Source organism: Vitis riparia, chromosome 18 (genome assembly GCF_004353265.1).
Source record: "Vitis riparia cultivar Riparia Gloire de Montpellier isolate 1030 chromosome 18, EGFV_Vit.rip_1.0, whole genome shotgun sequence".
Taxonomy (NCBI): Eukaryota; Viridiplantae; Streptophyta; class Magnoliopsida; order Vitales; family Vitaceae; genus Vitis; species Vitis riparia.
In genome coordinates this window covers 23,607,332-23,625,230 of record NC_048448.1, presented here as the reverse complement: position 1 = coordinate 23,625,230, position 17,899 = coordinate 23,607,332, and the positions used below count along the sequence as shown (strand labels likewise).

Genomic DNA, 17,899 nt, shown 5'->3' with positions numbered 1-17,899 from the left:
AATAAAAACCATTTTTTATTATGTCCACTCATCACTTATTACATAATCAAGTAATAAAACCCACCCCAAAAAAAAAAATGGTTTTCACAACATTAATAACAAAAGTAGGTTCGCTCAATTTCAATTTTGATGATAAAGGGGTAAAACCAAAATGTTTTTTTCGATTTTCGTTTGGAATGTAGATTAAAATTGTGTTTGATAATATTTCTATTGAGATGCTTTTAGTGGAAGTGATTTTAGGAGAATTAACGATCCAATGTTTTTTTTTTAAATACAATGAGTGATTTTTCAACATTATAAGTGACGCCTTTCTTAAATTTTGCTAATTGGTAAAGAATTTTTTTTTTTTTTTAAAATAGTTATTTAGAATAATTTTTGAAAATTATTATTTGATTTTTGTAAAATAAAAGTCTGTTTAAAAACTTAAAATGTATTAAATCTATTTTTTTAATATTTTAAAAAATAAATTTTATATTTAGTGTTTTATTTTTAATTATTCTACATATTTGTATAATTATTTTTTAAAACAACCATTAAAAAAAAGTGAAAATAATATAAAATAATTAAAAATTAATCTTTAAAAATACCATGTTTTATATTCTTAAGAATAGAAAACAAAAAATGGAAAATAGTTTTTGGTTATCAAACTTATTTTATGTACTTTTTTTGTTTTAGAAAACAAAAATTTGTGCTACAAAATAGTTTCCAACCAAACCTTTATTTATTTATTTATTTCAAAAACACTTTTAGGTTAAAAACGATAATTAGAATCATTGTCAAACAAATGTTAAGAACTCATTTCACATTTCTAACTTTTTAATTACTTAAAAATTTTCATTATTCAACTATCAAAATAGGTTAAAAACATGTCAAACACATTTTTAAGAATGACCTATGACAATATTTTTACTCTAAGGTCTTTTTAATGAAAACGTTTTTTCTAAAAGTATTTTTAAGAGAATTGCTTCTTCAGAACACTACAAATGATTTTTTAACATTACAAGTGATTTTCAAATTTTTAAAAGTGTTTTCTAAATTTTTTCAATTACCTATATTTGTTTTAAAAAAAACACTTTTTAATCTAAAAATATTTCTTAAAATTAATGTGAAACGATGTCAATAAGAGATTTAAAAAAAGAAAAAAAGAAAAAAGGGAAAAAAAAACCAAATAGATTACACATCAATAATCAAAATCTTTCTTTTTCAACAATCTTTTTGATAGGAAAAGAAAGAGACGAGGGAACAACACAAAATAGATTCCATTTATTGACGTGTACCTAACAAAATCACCTTAGCATAATTTTGCATTTCTTTTTTATTTTTTTATTAATAAAAGTAAAATAAAGAAGATGGAAAATAAAAAATAATTGAAAAGCAAAATGGAGAAATGTGGCCTAAAATCAAATGATTCCTGAAGTAAAGGAATAATAATAATAATGTGGATTTTGTATCGCACTGTCACATGTAAGAGGCACCAAAGCTAAGCATCCGTGTTTGGATTGGCTGCCTGCTTTTCACCTCCACGAGGTCTTCATTCTCCAACCGAACTTCTCTCTCTCTTCAAATTCCTCCAAATATTACACAATACAAAAACAGAAACCATCCAACACAAATATGAAATACCTATATATAAATCATTTTCACAGCTCTCCTTTTTAGCATTTTGCTCTTTCTCTCCTCTTCTCTCCCACTCCCACACCCCCCTCTCCCTCCTGATTCCGGCACAATCCGCGTCTGAAACGGTGCGTCTCCGAGCTCTGAAGTTTCTGTGTTTTGTGATTTGTGATTTGTGATTTCTGTGCGATTTTTTTTTTTGTTTTTGTTTTATAATTTTGACTGTTTGGTGGATCTGCTGGTTGTGTGTGGTATTTGTGAGGTCAATGCTGGAGTTTGGAGATCTAAATGCGAAATTGTGTGTTGTGTAGATCTGATGCGGAATGTTTCAATTGTGTGAGAATTTATATGCTTGATCTGGAATTTGGTAGATCTGTCAGAGTTCGTGATCGGCTTTCGGGAGTTTGTTTTATTTTACACAGCGATCTTATGGTTTCTGAGAGGAATTTGTGTTGTTTATTGAGGTTGAAAACGACATGGTTATGAGGATTTTTTGGGAGTTTGGAAATTTTAGGTTTGGAGATTCTTTGGCTGATTTTGAGAGCCTATAATTCTGCGATTTTTATGCTTTTCGTTATTCTACTTTTTGGAATGGAATTATTTTTGTCTTAAGATGAAGAATCAGCGATTTTAGGTACACAATCATGAGAAATTGCTGTGTTACAGATGATGTGGGTCCTACTATTTTAATTTTTGTAATGAGATTATTATTAGTTCTTTTTTTAAAAAAAAAAGAGAATCAGCTATTTATAAAGTACAACCCTATTATGTTGGAGAGAAATGAGATTTATTTGTTTACTAGGTTCTCTATCTCATTACACACGTCTAAATTTGTCAGTAGCAAATTAGCAGTGCTACAAGATTTTTCTGAACAATTCATTTAATAATGCTATAATTGTTTTTTCTTTTTTCATAAATTGATACAGGTGAATTATTCTTTATTTTTTATAAAATGATGTTCTAACAATGGAAGTTGGATTTGCCCTTTTGAATGTATCTATAGTTGACCTCATAATGGTCTAAGTATTGTTCCAATGATAATCTCAAATCATAGAGTACTATAATTGCTCAAAAATTGTTGAAGACTTTGAATGACAGGAAGACATTAGGTGAGTTGGTTTGAGTTGAAGACTTTGAAATGTGGAGGGGAGAGCAGGACAGACATTTCTAGAGCATAGGAATTTTGAAATCTGAAGCTTTAATGCAAGTTGTTGCCACTCACTTGTTGAATGGCATGGTAGGATTTGTTTTGCTAACCTCCAAAATCTTTGTTTAAAATTATGGCACATGGGATAAGTGAATTTTCTAATTTTTATGCAAACTTATTTGCAAATAATGAAAGAACCAATGTATATGTCAAAAGTTACAAATTAGCTTTGTACTTTTTATGTAAATTTCTTTTCAAATAAAGAAGGAAAGAGGGTGTTCATTTAGTGTTACCCATTAGCTTATTTCTTGTTGCTGTTACTTCTTGATGTGTTGATATACTTGAATTTTTGTTGTTATGCATGGCGAGATTATTTCATAAGTTCTTTTCACTGTGAGTTAATTTAAAGACTAAACTCTCAGTTCTCAAGTTTTTGGACCAACATGTAATGTTCTTTAAATTACTTTTTGTGTACATTGTTTGTGATTGTGCAATAGTACAATAGTCATCCCTGTAATTTTCTGCTATCATATTGATAATTGTAACTGCATATTCCATAATTTTGATTGTGTTATATTATGCCAATTTTCTTATTTGTTCCAATTTTATGTCCTCAGGAATTCTTGTTGTTGAAGTGGATAAAACTCTCGGACCATATGTTGAAGTGTGTGAACTTCTTTATGGAAGCTGAGGGCAAAAATTTCCTGTGATCAATTGGAAGAAATAAATTAAAATGGCTCCAGCAAGCAAGGCTGATAAGAAGGCAGCACTAGATGCAGCCGCATGGATGTTCAATGTTGTCACTTCTGTTGGGATTATCCTTGTCAACAAAGCATTAATGGCTACATATGGATTCAGTTTTGGTAATTCTTTTCTAAAGTAAATTTGCGTTTTTTCTTTGATTAATTTCTTTTGCCTGTGTATATTTTTTACATGCATGTGCGGATAATTCTCACTTCTTAACAAATAAGTAAGCATATTTTATTTTTTATTGTGAATACTTGCATTTTACTGGTAAGCTTTTTTTCCCTGAATTACATGGAGTATTGTTTGATTAAAAAATGTATAAATGTGCCAGGTCCAGAGTTGACAATTTGATTGTATTGGAATGGTGTCAAATTCACTTTCTTTTTTGAGTGCTATCTTCATCTTCTTCCAATGTCTTTTAGTTGTTATGCTTCTTTTCTTTCCCTTTCTAACAACTGCTGCCACTCTTTCTGTGTCTCAAATTTTCATTTTCATTTTTTGTATTGCATTTTAGTTTGTTTTGCTTATTTGCCTTTTGTTTTCCTTTTGTAAACAACTGCTGTGGTCCTCTTCACCTTGTTTCTTTTCTTGAATCTCTGTTTTGTTCCTACATGCATTTCATCTGATTATATTCCTTTTCTCCTTTCAACATTACCCTTTTCACTTATGCTAGTTGTTTCAAATTCTTCTATCTTGTTATTTTCTGCCCCACTTTTTTCAGTTCTTGTTTTTTTTCCATTCTCGCTTATATTGTCCGGAGGAAACTTTCATAATTAGGTTGATCCATTTGATCCAGGCTGGGTCTCCTCATCTTCAATTTTGCTGGTCACTCTGTAGGCTGGGTGGAAGGAGTTAGGAACATCAGGATGGTTTTCACATATTTTATTTGAACACAAAAATAAACTCTGGATGTTGATAAACTAAAGAATGATGGAAGAATTTGCAAAAAAAGACACTTTCTAGTGAACAATTTCGTTGTTAGCACTCAACCTTCATATAGACAGATATCTTAAAAGCTCCAATTCAAAAATTAGGAAATAATCACTTGCAATTTTTCTAATTATGATTCTGTTCTATTCAACATTTGCTGTTTGTCACATTTTGGAATTAGTGGAATGGTTAATTGTTCATTAGGTAAAACTTACTGTGTTTATGTTCCATTTTATTTTAATTTTTATAAGAAGACTTCATTTTATTCTTTAGCTTATTCTTGCCCTTGCTATACCAAGTTGTTGAGCATAAAATCAAATCCAATATGAATTTTTATGGTTTTTTATTCTTGATAATGAGAAAGCTTGATGGTTGGGCTTTGATAGGGGGTAAATGATTACATAGAACTGTAGATAGAAGTCTCAGCCTAGCGTTTCAAATTAAGTTGGAGTAGGATGGAATTTATGCAGTGCTACTTCATTTATGAGTTGGACATGCCCTAAGACAAGGTGTTTTGTGTATATATGGATTGGAAATTAACCAATCACATGGCTTGTGGGTGGTTACATGATCTGTAGATGAGTCCTATGCCCCAAGCCCTAGCAGGGGTGAACTGGATATGCCCTAAAACAAGGTTTTTTTCTTTTCTTTTTTTGTGTGTGTGTTTCTATGACATGGATTTAAAGTTTCCTAGTAATGTGGCTTATGGGTGGTTAGTACTCCAAAACTTAGTGGGAGTAGGTCTGAAAATACTGAGAAAAATTTTGAGCAATTGAGAAATTTTGCCATTCTAATATTGACGTGATTATACAAGAACAGAGAGACTATTATGAATATGCACAACGATCTTAAAGCTGGGTGGCAAACATGGATATATGGTTTTGTATATCAAATCAATGAGAGTTTTTATGGAACAATGATGCCATCATTCACAAGTAGATGAAATGTCAGAGGATTGAAAGTAGAGGTAGTTGATTGGCAAGAGTACTATGCAAAAAAGCGGAAGTGTGTAGAAGAACCTTAATTATAAGCCTATAGTTGACGATGGAAGGAAGAATTGATTGAGATGATTTACTTGAGTGTAGAAATAAATATAATGGCACTGGTGATATTAGCTTTGATATAGGTTAGAGATTTTAAAAATATTTGCCAGTGAAGACTAAAGACAAATGACATGGATCAAAGTATTGCAAAATCAAAAGTCACTAGAATCCTGTAAGAAGATCTAGACTTATAAATATTTATGCAGTTGAGGGAAATAGTTGGAAATGGCTTTGGTGATTATATCTTTGCGCTCTTGCAAAGACATAGATCACAGAGGTTTTTTACATGGAATGTTTATTTCAATTTTTTTTTTTTTTTTAGCAATAAGCATGATGCTCATCATTTGTTTGTTTTGAATTTTAATTACTTCAATTTTTTGCAGCTACAACATTAACTGGCTTGCATTTTGTTACCACAACCTTGATGACGGCTATTCTTAGGTGGCTTGGATACATCCAACCCTCTCATCTCCCCCTTCCAGAGCTTCTGAAATTTGTATTATTTGCGAACTTCTCTATTGTTGGAATGAATGTTAGTTTAATGTGGAACTCAGTAGGGTTCTATCAGGTATATTCTGATTGCTCTGTGTGTTTAAGCTTACATTTTATTGTAATAATTGCAGAAGTTACATCTCTAATTTAACTGTCAGATTGCAAAGCTGAGTATGATCCCTGTGTCCTGCCTTTTGGAAGTTGTCTTGGACAAGATCCGGTATTCAAGAGACACAAAGCTCAGCATATCAGTTGTTCTCCTTGGTGTTGCTGTTTGCACTGTCACTGATGTGAGTGTAAATACCAGAGGTTTCATTGCTGCCTTTATTGCAGTTTGGAGCACTTCTCTGCAACAGTATGTAAGTTTTCCATTTCTCTCTAAAAGATATGGTTCATTGCTACATACATAAAGTATTTTACTAGTTCATCTAATAAGAAATCTTGCTGTCTCTGTCTCTCTCCATATATGTGTGTGTGTGCATATATATATATATATATGCATATAGTTTAGATTTTCAGCTGAAACAAAATTTTCAGTTGTAAATTTTGATGATTGACTAATCTGTAATTCTTTTTTGTTTAGATCAATTACTGAATGTTCCAAATTACAAAATTCTCACAAGTCTCTTGCTCTAAATGTCTTATCTCTTATTGTTGTTGTTCTTGTATATGCAGTATGTGCATTTCCTTCAACGGAAGTATTCACTTAGTTCTTTCAACCTATTGGGACATACTGCCCCAGCCCAGGCTGGATCGCTGCTTTTATTAGGCCCCTTTCTGGATTATTGGTTGACAAACAAAAGAGTTGACATGTACCAATATAACACAGCATCCTTGGTAAGTACTACAGCAATCCATGACCATCACTTTTAAACCTGGATATGATAATTTTTAAACCTTGGCCCAACTTTATGTGCATGTGGATTTGTACATGGTTCTAGATGTAGTTTTAGTCTCCACATAATTGTGATCTATTTATATGCACTCATATGCTTGTCCATAATTATATCCATATTGGCAAATACATGCATGACCTCATGTTCAATAAATGCCATCTGCCCAATACTTCACTTTTAATTATATTTACAACCTCATCTCCACCTAGGCCTACATGCTGGAAGATTTTTTCTTTTTAATCAATATAGACTGGTAAAACCAGTAGATCTTATTTTCTTAAAGGTCCAATTCTCCATTTCGAGAAGCTGCTGAATGCTGATGATTGGTAGTGAGGAAAAACCTCAAGCAGTTTTAAGTGTATTGCTTATGATTTCAGCTTAATAACTAACCCTAGTTTCATCACATGTGATCATGTTTTTACCAAAACTTTTGAGCCTTGGTCGATAAATACAAAAGGGACATGTATATCATTCCTGAAAACCTACCCTTGAGGCCTGACTTAAGTGGTAAAGGGATGGGAACGGTTTGTGGAAGGTTTCAGGTTAAAAAATTTACCTATATATATATATATATATATATATATATATAAACCATTCCTGAAAACCTGAGCTGATCCAGCTTGAATACCTCTGAAAGGATTCCTTAATGGATTGTTTTTTTTTGGGCTGTAGCTGTCCCATGGTTACTATGTTTTGTTTACAGACGAAGTGTGCTCAACATGAGGATTTTAACTCCAAAAAAACTTGCTAGAAATTATCATCAGTTCCCGATCTCACATGACTGGAATTGAAATCTGGTGTCCCACACATTTTCATAAAAAGATGCCTTATATTTGCTTACAGGAAAAGGTTGAATTTCCTCTAGTTCACTTCATTCCTAGCTTTGTGCCTTGCTATTTGTCTTTACAAGAATGATCTCTCACTTGCCTCCGTGTCTTGGCTTTTGCAGATATTTATAATCCTTTCATGTACTATCGCGGTAGGGACCAACCTCAGCCAGTTCATATGCATTGGTAGATTCACAGCTGTCTCCTTTCAAGTACTTGGCCATATGAAGACAATCCTTGTTTTGATTATGGGATTTTTCTTCTTTGGGAAAGAGGGTCTCAATTTGCAAGTGGTTCTGGGCATGATCATTGCTGTAGTTGGAATGATGTGGTATGGCAATGCCTCATCTAAACCTGGTGGGAAGGAGCGTTGGAGCCATTCACTCCCCACCAGCAAACAGCAAAAGCATGGGGGTTTATCAGAATCCAGTGAACATGATGGGAAAATATAAACCGCAGTCTTGTAGGATAAGTTAAGCATACAAGATTTTAGCTGATTCCAGGAAATTATTTATTGTCTGAGATTAGAACCAATCATCCGCTTCTAATTATTCTTGCTCAATTCTGTAATTCTTGTTTTCCATTTTATTGGTATTGATTATGAATGTTTCTGGATATAGGGTTAGATTCCCTACAAATTTTCCTCTTTTGTTTCATGATTATAATTTTACAGTAATTAATTTTTTTTCCCTTATACGGTTCAAATATGAAAGCTAGTTTTATGGTTGAAGCCAATCCGTGGCTTGTATTTTGTATTGAAATCATAGCCAATTTGAGTAGAGTAAAAAGCTTTGTTAACTAGCCAACTAATTTTGAAGTCAAAAAGAGCATATTCCACCGATAGGATCCAAACAAGTTTTGCTCAATCTCCAAAAAAAGATAAAAGAAAGAATTTTTAATTGTTTGGTCCATGCTTTCACAATTATCGAAAGCTCTCCTATTCCTTTCTTGCCATAAAATCCAAAACAAGTCCATGCTTTCGCAATTATCAAAAGCTCTCCTATTCCTCTCGTTATAAAATCCAAAACAAACACAATGGAACAACCTTCCAAGCCTATTTCCTCGTGCCAACTTAGAAGGACCTTTCTAACTAAAGAGTGCATCACCCATTGGATACCAAAAGGCGCAAAAACCAACTATCACAAAAGACGAGCTTTCGAACAATGAATGAGAATATAACCACTTGTTTCTTCTTCTTTCTTACACAAGTAGCATCTATTGGGAATCTTCCAAACCCTCCCTTCGAGTTGATTTAGAGTCAAAATCTTGACCTAAGTTGCTTCCCAAGCGAAAAAGCTAATTCTCAAAGGCAACACCATGTCATAAGCGAATGACTCCACTCTTAGGACTTAACAAAAAAAGCTGCATCCTTTGTATGCAGCCAAACCATAACGTTGTTAGTCTCCAAAGAGATGGGAGTGTGCAAACAACCTCCTAAAGAAGGTTTGTACCTCCTCTAGTTCCTGCCTAGTAAATCTAGGACTCCAATTACCATCCTCCCAAAGGTCACTCATCCAAGCATTTTTTGAGGTAGCTATGGAATATAGCTCTGAAAATTACTCCTTCAAGGACGAGTCCCCACACCACTTGTCCTTCTAGAACTTAACCCTATTGCCAAACCCAAACTTAAACCCAATTCTAATCTTGAAAATTTCTTAGTTACCTCCGATTGCCTTCTACACCCCACACCATACCCTTCTCTCACTTCTTTAATGCACCACATCCCCTTAACTTATTCAAACTTGCCCACAATTACCCGTTTCCAAAGATGATTCATTTCAATTACAAATCTCCAAGACCATTTGCCCAAAAGAGCCTCATTGAAGATGGATAAATCCCTTATGCCCAAACTCCCTTTTTGTTCCTCCAAGCGAACAATAGACCAATTCACCAAGTATAACTTTTGTTCCTAAGCCCTCCTCACAAAAAGTCCCTTTGAATTTTTTCCAATCTAACAACTACCCTCTTTGGGATGACAAAAAGAGACATGAAGTAAGTTGGCAAACTAGACAAAGTGCTCTTCACCAAATTTAACCTTTCATCTTTTGAAAGATAGTCTCTTCCATAAAGCTAGTCTTTTTTGGAATCTTTCTTCCACCCTTTCCCAAACCCTAAGGGATTTAAAAAAGGCTCCCAACAAAAGCCCTAAATAGGTGGTTGGGAGGGCACCTATCTTGCAACCTAAAACTCTAACAAGATCCTCTAAGTTTGAGACCTCCCTAATAGGGATGAGCTCACTTTTCTCTAAGTTCATCTTTAACACTTACATAACCTCAAACCACATAAAAATCCAACTCAAGTACTCAAGGTTTTCCTTACTAGCATCATAAAAATGAAAGTATCGTCCACAAACAACAAATAAGAAACCTCCACCCCCCTCTATCTCTTCCCCTTACTAGAAAGCCATCGAAAAAGCCTCCCTCGTTTGCCCTCATAAGAACGAGGAAAAGGGCCTCCATTGCAAAGATGAACAAGCAAAGGGACAAAGGATCTCTATGTCTCAGATCCTTAGAACTTTGAAAGAAGTCTGAAGGGGACCCATTGACCAAGACATAGAAACGAACTATAGAGATGCACCATCTAATCCAACTAATCCATTTACAACCAAAACCCATTTTTTTCAACACTGCAAGAACAAAACTCCAGTTTACATAGTCATATGCCTTTTCAATATCCAACTTACAAATGACCCCTCTCAAGTTGGCTTTAACTCTAGAATCAATGACTTCATTTGCTATCAAAACAACATCCAAAATTTATCTCCACGCCACAAAGGCATGCTGAAAATCCAACATTAAGTTAATGCCAACTTAGTGTCAGGACAATGAAGGGACAATGAATAAATATCATTTGCTCCCTCCACTCCTGTTAATGTTAGGAATCCCTTTAACAAGCTTAGTTGCAAAACCATTCATTTACCTCGAGGCAAGAACCCCAACCCAACCCTCGTCACCCGCTCAGCCTCCTATAACAAACACAAGGACCACAACCAATAATCCCATCAACAAACATGTCAGATTTCTGGGAATCACAAGCAACATTGGAAAAAAGGCAAAGAAAAGAGTAGAAAATTGAAATGCTAAATATCAATTCATGCTAATTTGGTGATATCTCACCCACGGATGTAGCTATAATCTAAATCCTTCACATAAGATCTCACCATGGTAGGTGGTTGATTAGAAAGACTGCAGATTTTGGATTTGAAATTCAACCAATATAAGAAAATTTGCATAAAAAAATCTGACTCTTCTTAACTGCAAAGGACTTGTGTTTCATCATAATATATAATTGTTCAAAGCAAAAACAATCCAAGGCTCAACGCTTCTTAGAGACACCAACAGTCTTTCCTCTACGACCTGTGGTCTTGGTGTGCTGGCCGCGAACACGGAGGCCCCAGTAGTGCCTCAGACCACGGTGGTTCCTGCATAACAGTATCAAGATTAGCTGAAAGTATCATGTTTCCCCACCTAGCCTAAACTTCATTCACAACCTACTACAACAAACAGTGGACACGGTGCCGTGCAAGGAGTTAGTAGTTGTGAGTGCAGTGGACACAGGTGTGGGTGTTGTGTGTGAATATAGTGAGAGAAAGAGGAAAAGGGATGGGATGGAGGCGGGGGTGTAAAGGTGTGTTTTTCAACTCCTGGACTAGTGAACAAATAAATTGCCATCATTTGCCACCTTCCAACCATAACACATTTTTTTACTAAAAGACCTAGCACCTGCAGAAACAGAAATCAATATTACCTTTTTTCCCACATTGTAACAAATAAGCAATTATTCAATCAATCATAAGATGACAATACAAATGAAGAATATAATGATAGAGAGAACATGCTGCCAGTAAGCAATAACATGACTAAAATCCAAGAAACATAAGAAAAATGCTGCAGGTTGACAGAAATCAATGGATTCATGTAACAAGAAAGAGACCGGGATCTGTGTTCAAATAGAACAATCATTAAGGATAACATGGGAAATAATAACCTGATTTTCTTCAATCGCTCCAAGTCATCTCTCAACTTCATATCCAATGCATTTGAAACCACCTGAGAATATCTGCCATCCTTGTAATCCTTTTTCCTATTCAAAAACCAGTCAGGAATTTTGAATTGCCTAGGATTAGCAACAATAACCATGAGGTTCTCCAGCTCAGCAGCAGATAATTCACCAGCCCTGACAGCATTAAACCAATTCAGATAGCAAATCAGATGCTTTGAAAAACTTAACATGTAACAGATAAAAACATAAAGACAAACAAAAATATGAATCCCTCTAAAAAATGGATGCCCAACCAATCACAAAGTTCTTGAAAGTTTTGAGTAAGGGAAAGTTTACAAAAGCTAGCTACACTACCCATTAGAAGCTAGGATATAAGTAAAACATTTTCTGCATAAATTAGTAAAATATTGAAAATCCAAAGGACCTAATAAACAGGGATGCTCAATAATGAAATAAAAAACTAATTAGCATGGCCTCAATATAAAACTAGAACTATTCAAAATAGAAGTAGAAAAATATATAACATCTATCGATATCAACATGAATACAATTTGCGGCCAAGCTTCCAATTCCTTGACTCTGCTGCTTAAACGATAAATCAATTATTTTTGTTGATAAGTTGATGTATATTTGATTGACTAAAGAGATTTATCTGTAACTAATTCTATTTGGAATACCTTTTATGTTATTGTCCACCTAGCCTTCAATTAAAGACAGGTTTACCGTGTAGATGCATTCTCACATCAACAGTTATAATTGGATGAGATCAAATACACATTAGTTTGTATTCTTATTCTTATTCTTATTATTTATTTCTTGTGTAATACATTAATTTGTGAATGGATTTTACCTGATGTGAAAGCTGAATTGATTTTGTTGTACAACTATCATGATTATTAATCCTCGAACCAAGTATTTTGAATTGTCCATATATAACACATGACTTATATCTAGTAGCACTAAAATATACATTGAGAGAGAAAAAATCCTCACTATTTCTGAAATCCATGACTCAATTCAATCCAGTTCAATCCTTCATTCACATTTTTTTTCCACCTAGAATGTTTTGTAGGACTCTTTGACCTTGAATTTTGAGTATCTTACTTTCATGTAATTCATAGGCTTCAACAACCAATTAATATTTCAAGATCAAGATTGTAGTACCATTTGTAAAAGTGGCCCCTGTATATCATATTAAGAATAAAAAATATGGTTGGAACAAATTATATCACAATATTTAAAGTCACATTAGATAATGCAACAAGCTACTATTAACCAAAAATACCGTAAGATGCAAATCAATAATGAAAGTACAAAAAAAACGCAACACGCTACCATAAACCAAAAATACCGTAAGATGCAAACCTAAAATGAGAGTACATGAAAACCTCGTAAAGAAGGCCAGTAATTAATGGAAATTAAGAAAAATAAAAAAGAAATAAGCAATCCTAGCCCTCTCGAAACAAAATTTTTTCTTGTTCAAAATAGATTTTCAGAGATTTCAATTAAAATCACTAGACATGCTTTTCATGCACATGTTCACAAAACTACCTAGCATGGTAGACCAACCAAAAATTGTTCAAAAATTGAATAATAGGAACACTAGTAAGGCTATATTTGAGTTAGTGACTGCTCCACATGGTTAATACCAAGCCATCTGATACTGTAGAACACATATTCACTTGATACGAGGCTATGTCCGATTAAATTATTACAAAGCTGGCCCTGGTTCAAGAATGAAGCATTTTAAATTCCAGTAATCCAACCTAATTTTGGTGTTCCCCAATCTCACAAGTTATTTCACCTTGGAATAATCATATTCAGCAAAAGCAAAGTTTTAGTATACATGACAACAAATTTGAACCCCATTTTAGCTTTTTCTTCGTCATATCTAGCATTAAGAAGTGCATTAACTAAAATTCCAAATCCTTCCTTTCCCATATTTTCCGTGAAATCAAACAGAGGGCTTAGAATAAAAGAAAAGGCAGAGACCTTTTGTTCATGTCAACATCGGCCTTCTTGCAAACAATATTAGCGAATCGCCTCCCAATACCCTTGATTGACGTGAGGGCAAACATTATCTTCTGTTTCCCATCCACGTTCGTGTTCAGGACACGCAATATGTGCTGGAATTCTTCGTTCGCCACTAGCGACTGTAACCCAACGAAAGATTGAACAAACGTACATTAAATTATAGGCATTCTAAAGGAAGAACGAGAAGAGATTGAAACCCTGATTACCATTGTCGACGCAAAGATTGATGTTACTTTTGATTCTCGGCGTCTGAAGAAGCTCAAATGGGGTAGTTAGGGTTTTTGAGTGTATATACAGGGCTCCAAGGCCCAACAACCCTAACACAGCCTGACGTGACCCAACATTTTTCTTCATCAGAACAGTAATTTTAGCCCAACCAAGACAGCCCAGCCCAGCCCAATCCTTTCATTTATGGTTTTATTTTTCCTCTATTTGTTTATTTTTTCTTCTTCCAATTTTTTTTTTCCTATTGGTTGTTTCCCTTATTCTTTTTGACTTTTAATATATATATATATATATATATATACATATATAAATTCGATGTTCTTCTTCGGGAAAAGTATGTTATGGGTCTTTGATATGCAAATAATCAAGTTAAATACAATGGTCCCAAAAATAATTTGGATTTTGAGCACTCCGGGTTGAGGTGTGATTTCATACCCAAATTGCCCTCCCCATTCAGCCATGTCAGCATCCACATATGATAAACCAAAAAAAAAAAAAGAACCAAAAAACGATACATCCCTCCTCACACATTTCACTCTCTGTCTTAACTTTCTCTCCACCGACACTGAACTCAAATACTCCATCTGTTCATCTCCCTCTCAAATCCCACCATTTATGAAACCCTAACCTCCACCTGGTCTTCCTCTTAATCTTAAAAACCTAAATCCCGTGAAGCCTAACCTGCTATTTTCCTATATATCCCCGAAATCTCTAGAATCCCGAGAAACCAACCCTAACCTCTTCTTCGTGAGTCAACAACGTAGATCGAAGAATTTGGGGAAACTGTAGTTGCTCTTTTTGTCTCTGTCTACAGATCCGGCTCCGAATCTCTATCTTCATCACCATCATCAGGTGATTATCTTATTGACTAGTCATTTGAATCATGTTTCTCTCCCTCGTTTTCCGTTTTTGTTGATGTATTTTTTGTGTTGATTTATTTATGGTTTATTTGTGTTGGTTTATTTTCACATTGATGGGGGGGGGGGAGATTATGTAGGGTTACAACATTTTTGGAATCCAGGTATTATGATTCGATTTAGGTTTTGAGTGGTGCACATTTGGAAACAAATAGGCTATAAATTTCTTTGGGGAAGTTGTGTTTTAGGAGGCTCATATGAGCAGATCCATAAAACACAGGGATGGAAAAAAAAAAAAAAGCAATTTTTTTTGCTTTCCTTGGGGGTTTTGCAAGGATTTTCTCGGAAATCAAATGAGGATGAATTTTCCTGGAAATCAAATGGGGGATGGATTTTCTTGGGAATCAAACGGGGGTTTCAAAAAAAAAAAAATTAATAATTAGATTAGTACCTGCAAGGATTGAGAGTGGCAGAGGAAAATAGGGCCTTTTTAGGGATTCTCTCGTCTGGAGGGAAACTTCATAAAATGGCTCCTTGATGGTCGAGTAAGAGAAGTGGGTCACCCTTTTGAATTTTGGATTTAGTATGAAAAAAAAAAAGGAAACAAATCATAAGAACAATTTGCTCCATATAAATAATTATTAATTATTAATTATTAATTATCCATTTTAATTTTTATTAAATCAGCTGATAATCTATTGTGTCTTACACTTCATTTATGATTTGGTTGAAATGAGTTCCAATTCATGGCTATGGATACCACAAATACACATGTTGTTTGTTGTTACCCAGAAAATTATGCCTTCAAGCTAAGTTGAGTAATTAGTATGGCTACTACAATTTTTAAGATTTATGTCCATGACATTTTGATATCTTGTGAAAATTATGCTTGCTCTTCAGTTTGAAGATTGAATTACTATTTCCAAAAAAACAAAAAAGTTTCAATATGGAAATCTATGAAAATTGGAAAATCGAGAAAATGGTAAGGTTAAAAATATGATTGGTTTTGCAGCCCTAATCAAGTTTTAACTAACTCAAACAACACTATAGGAAATATTAGCCATGAAATAGGAGGAGAAAGTATCTCGAATTTGTCTGATGTTGGACCTCAAGAGCATCATAATATAACAGTGGAAAAACTAGATGATGAGTGTTTAAAAGATGGTTCTCAACAGAATTCTGAGTTCCCTCCTGCTTATACTAATGCAAAATGCAAACAAAACCATGAAAACATTATGATTCATGCCAAAATACAGAGTAAGAACACAAATGAATCAGTCAGACCTTCCACTAGGCCTGGTAAGGCAAACCAAAAAATCGACCTGAAAACCCCAGTTGGGGAAAGAGCAAGCAGTTCTGGAAAGAAGACTAAAAGGAAATTAGATTACAATATACAGGTCAGTTGTTCTCAGGACTTCTCTGTATAAAGTCTATTTTACTTTTCCTTTAACTTATGTGCATTAATTATAAAAACCTAGCTGCTCATCAAACATATTGATTTACAATTTGATGGCTATTTATTGACTGACATTTCCATTATGATCAACCAGATATATTCTCAATAGATTCTCAATTTATATAGTGATTATGAGATTGAAGGTGATTAAAATCTCTAGTTAGGAATTAATTTCTAAGTAAAGGAATTGATGAGACAATTCTTATTCTAATATAACAATCTAATGCAATATGATAAGTCTTGTATATAATGGTGCTGCTAACTGAGATATGTTAGCATTTGGGTTTCCTATAACATATACGTAGATAGCAGATGAAATGTTATCATCTAGGTACCTTAACAACCTTGGTGCTTGAAATAGCATTTAACCCTGAGTTAGTTCTTACTCATGATTACTGTAACTTGGAAATTAGGGGTCATGAGATGGGATAGAACGCAGTTATTATTGTTGGCTGGTTGATGTAACTTTCTGATGTTCTCAGCATGTTTCTATCTACAGTTTTGTTGCCTATTTGTTTTAATTTATTTGGGTTTGTTTTTATTTATCTGTTTTATTGTTTCTTAACTTTATTCTATATCTCTGTTTCTTTCTTTCTTAATGTGTTTTATTTAGGTAACGCATCCTAGCATCAAAGAGAGAACGAAAGTGTCAATTGTTTCTCCAGAATTATTGAGTTTGAAACGATCTAGATCAGATAAATTTGTAGCAATCCCTCCCCTGGTGTCCTGTTTATGTAATAGCTAAAATAAAAGAGCATTGACCTACTTGTTTTTCATCCTCTCATGCATTTATTTTCTGTATGTTTTTTAATTGTAACCTATCTTTGGTGAACTCCTCAATAGTGTTATTATTTTACTTCACAATAAATTTGTTGCTACAAATTATACTCGTTATTGGTTAAATTAATGTCCCCTGTGGGGGTTGGGGTGGTGGAAGACGATGGTAGTTCTGAAAGGAAGAACTCATTGTATTACATTTTGCATCACATTTGGATGTTTTCATTTTGTTTATTATATTGCTTGTACTGAGTCTAATATATTACAAATTATTAGTTGTTAATTGAAAACAAACCAATTCATTTAACAGAAAATGAATATAACACGACAAGAAGGATTAATTATTGTTAAGAAAAAAATAACAACAGACCAAGACATGGATAAGGATAACCAAAGCAAAAGTAACAAACTCAAGTGAAAAAAAATCCCCCACAAAAGGGTTTAAATAAGAAGCTATTCCCATAGCCAAAAGTCTGATATTTCATGTAGGATCAATTTTGAACTTATGCCAAAAAAGTTAGTAGAAAATCTAAATGATATAATTTCTTGAAATCTTTTAAGCATGAACCTTTTGCCTTGCTATGCTATGAAATTTGGTAATGAATGATTTTATCTCCATGGGATGTTTGGATACACCTTTTATAAACCAAAAAATGTTCTTTCCTTTTCTATGTATACTCATCTGTTGCTTTCCACATTTGTGTTAGCTTTTCTGTTTATCAAGTTTAATTTTTTTCAGGAAGACTACTTTTACCTTCCCTAGATTTCTGGAGCAACCAAAAGACAGTTTATGATGCGGTTCGTGATATCTTCCTGCCTCATACATGGTTTCAATTCAAGTTTGCAAGTTGA

General features: G+C 33.7%; 3 protein-coding genes across 4 annotated transcripts; 2 read left to right on the top strand and 1 right to left on the bottom strand.

Annotated features, from left to right (window-relative positions):
• The first annotated feature begins 1,486 nt into the window (after window positions 1–1,486).
• Window positions 1,487–8,390, top strand: LOC117906701 (UDP-rhamnose/UDP-galactose transporter 5). 2 transcript variants are annotated; one of them, XM_034819847.1, is made up of 7 exons: window positions 1,487–1,742; window positions 1,926–2,128; window positions 3,379–3,624; window positions 5,865–6,049; window positions 6,132–6,332; window positions 6,649–6,810; window positions 7,819–8,390. In XM_034819847.1, exons 3-7 carry the CDS (start codon window positions 3,495–3,497, stop codon window positions 8,146–8,148), a joined length of 1,008 nt encoding a protein of 335 aa, XP_034675738.1. In that variant the 5' UTR covers window positions 1,487–1,742; window positions 1,926–2,128; window positions 3,379–3,494; the 3' UTR covers window positions 8,149–8,390. The 2 variants fall into 2 exon arrangements, with proteins under 2 accessions (XP_034675738.1, XP_034675737.1); XM_034819846.1 differs by lacking the exon at window positions 1,926–2,128.
• Window positions 8,391–10,767: 2,377 nt separating this feature from the next.
• LOC117906702 (40S ribosomal protein S18) lies at window positions 10,768–14,045 on the bottom strand. Its single transcript, XM_034819848.1, has 4 exons — window positions 13,939–14,045; window positions 13,691–13,851; window positions 11,684–11,872; window positions 10,768–11,117 (listed from the first exon to the last, which is right to left on the bottom strand). The coding sequence occupies exons 1-4, from the start codon at window positions 13,939–13,941 to the stop codon at window positions 11,012–11,014; spliced, it is 459 nt and encodes a 152-aa protein (XP_034675739.1). The 5' UTR covers window positions 13,942–14,045; the 3' UTR covers window positions 10,768–11,011.
• Window positions 13,996–17,899, top strand: LOC117905563. The gene is made up of 4 exons (XM_034818461.1): window positions 13,996–14,000; window positions 15,827–16,211; window positions 16,884–16,944; window positions 17,787–17,899. The coding sequence occupies exons 1-4, from the start codon at window positions 13,996–13,998 to the stop codon at window positions 17,897–17,899; spliced, it is 564 nt and encodes a 187-aa protein (XP_034674352.1).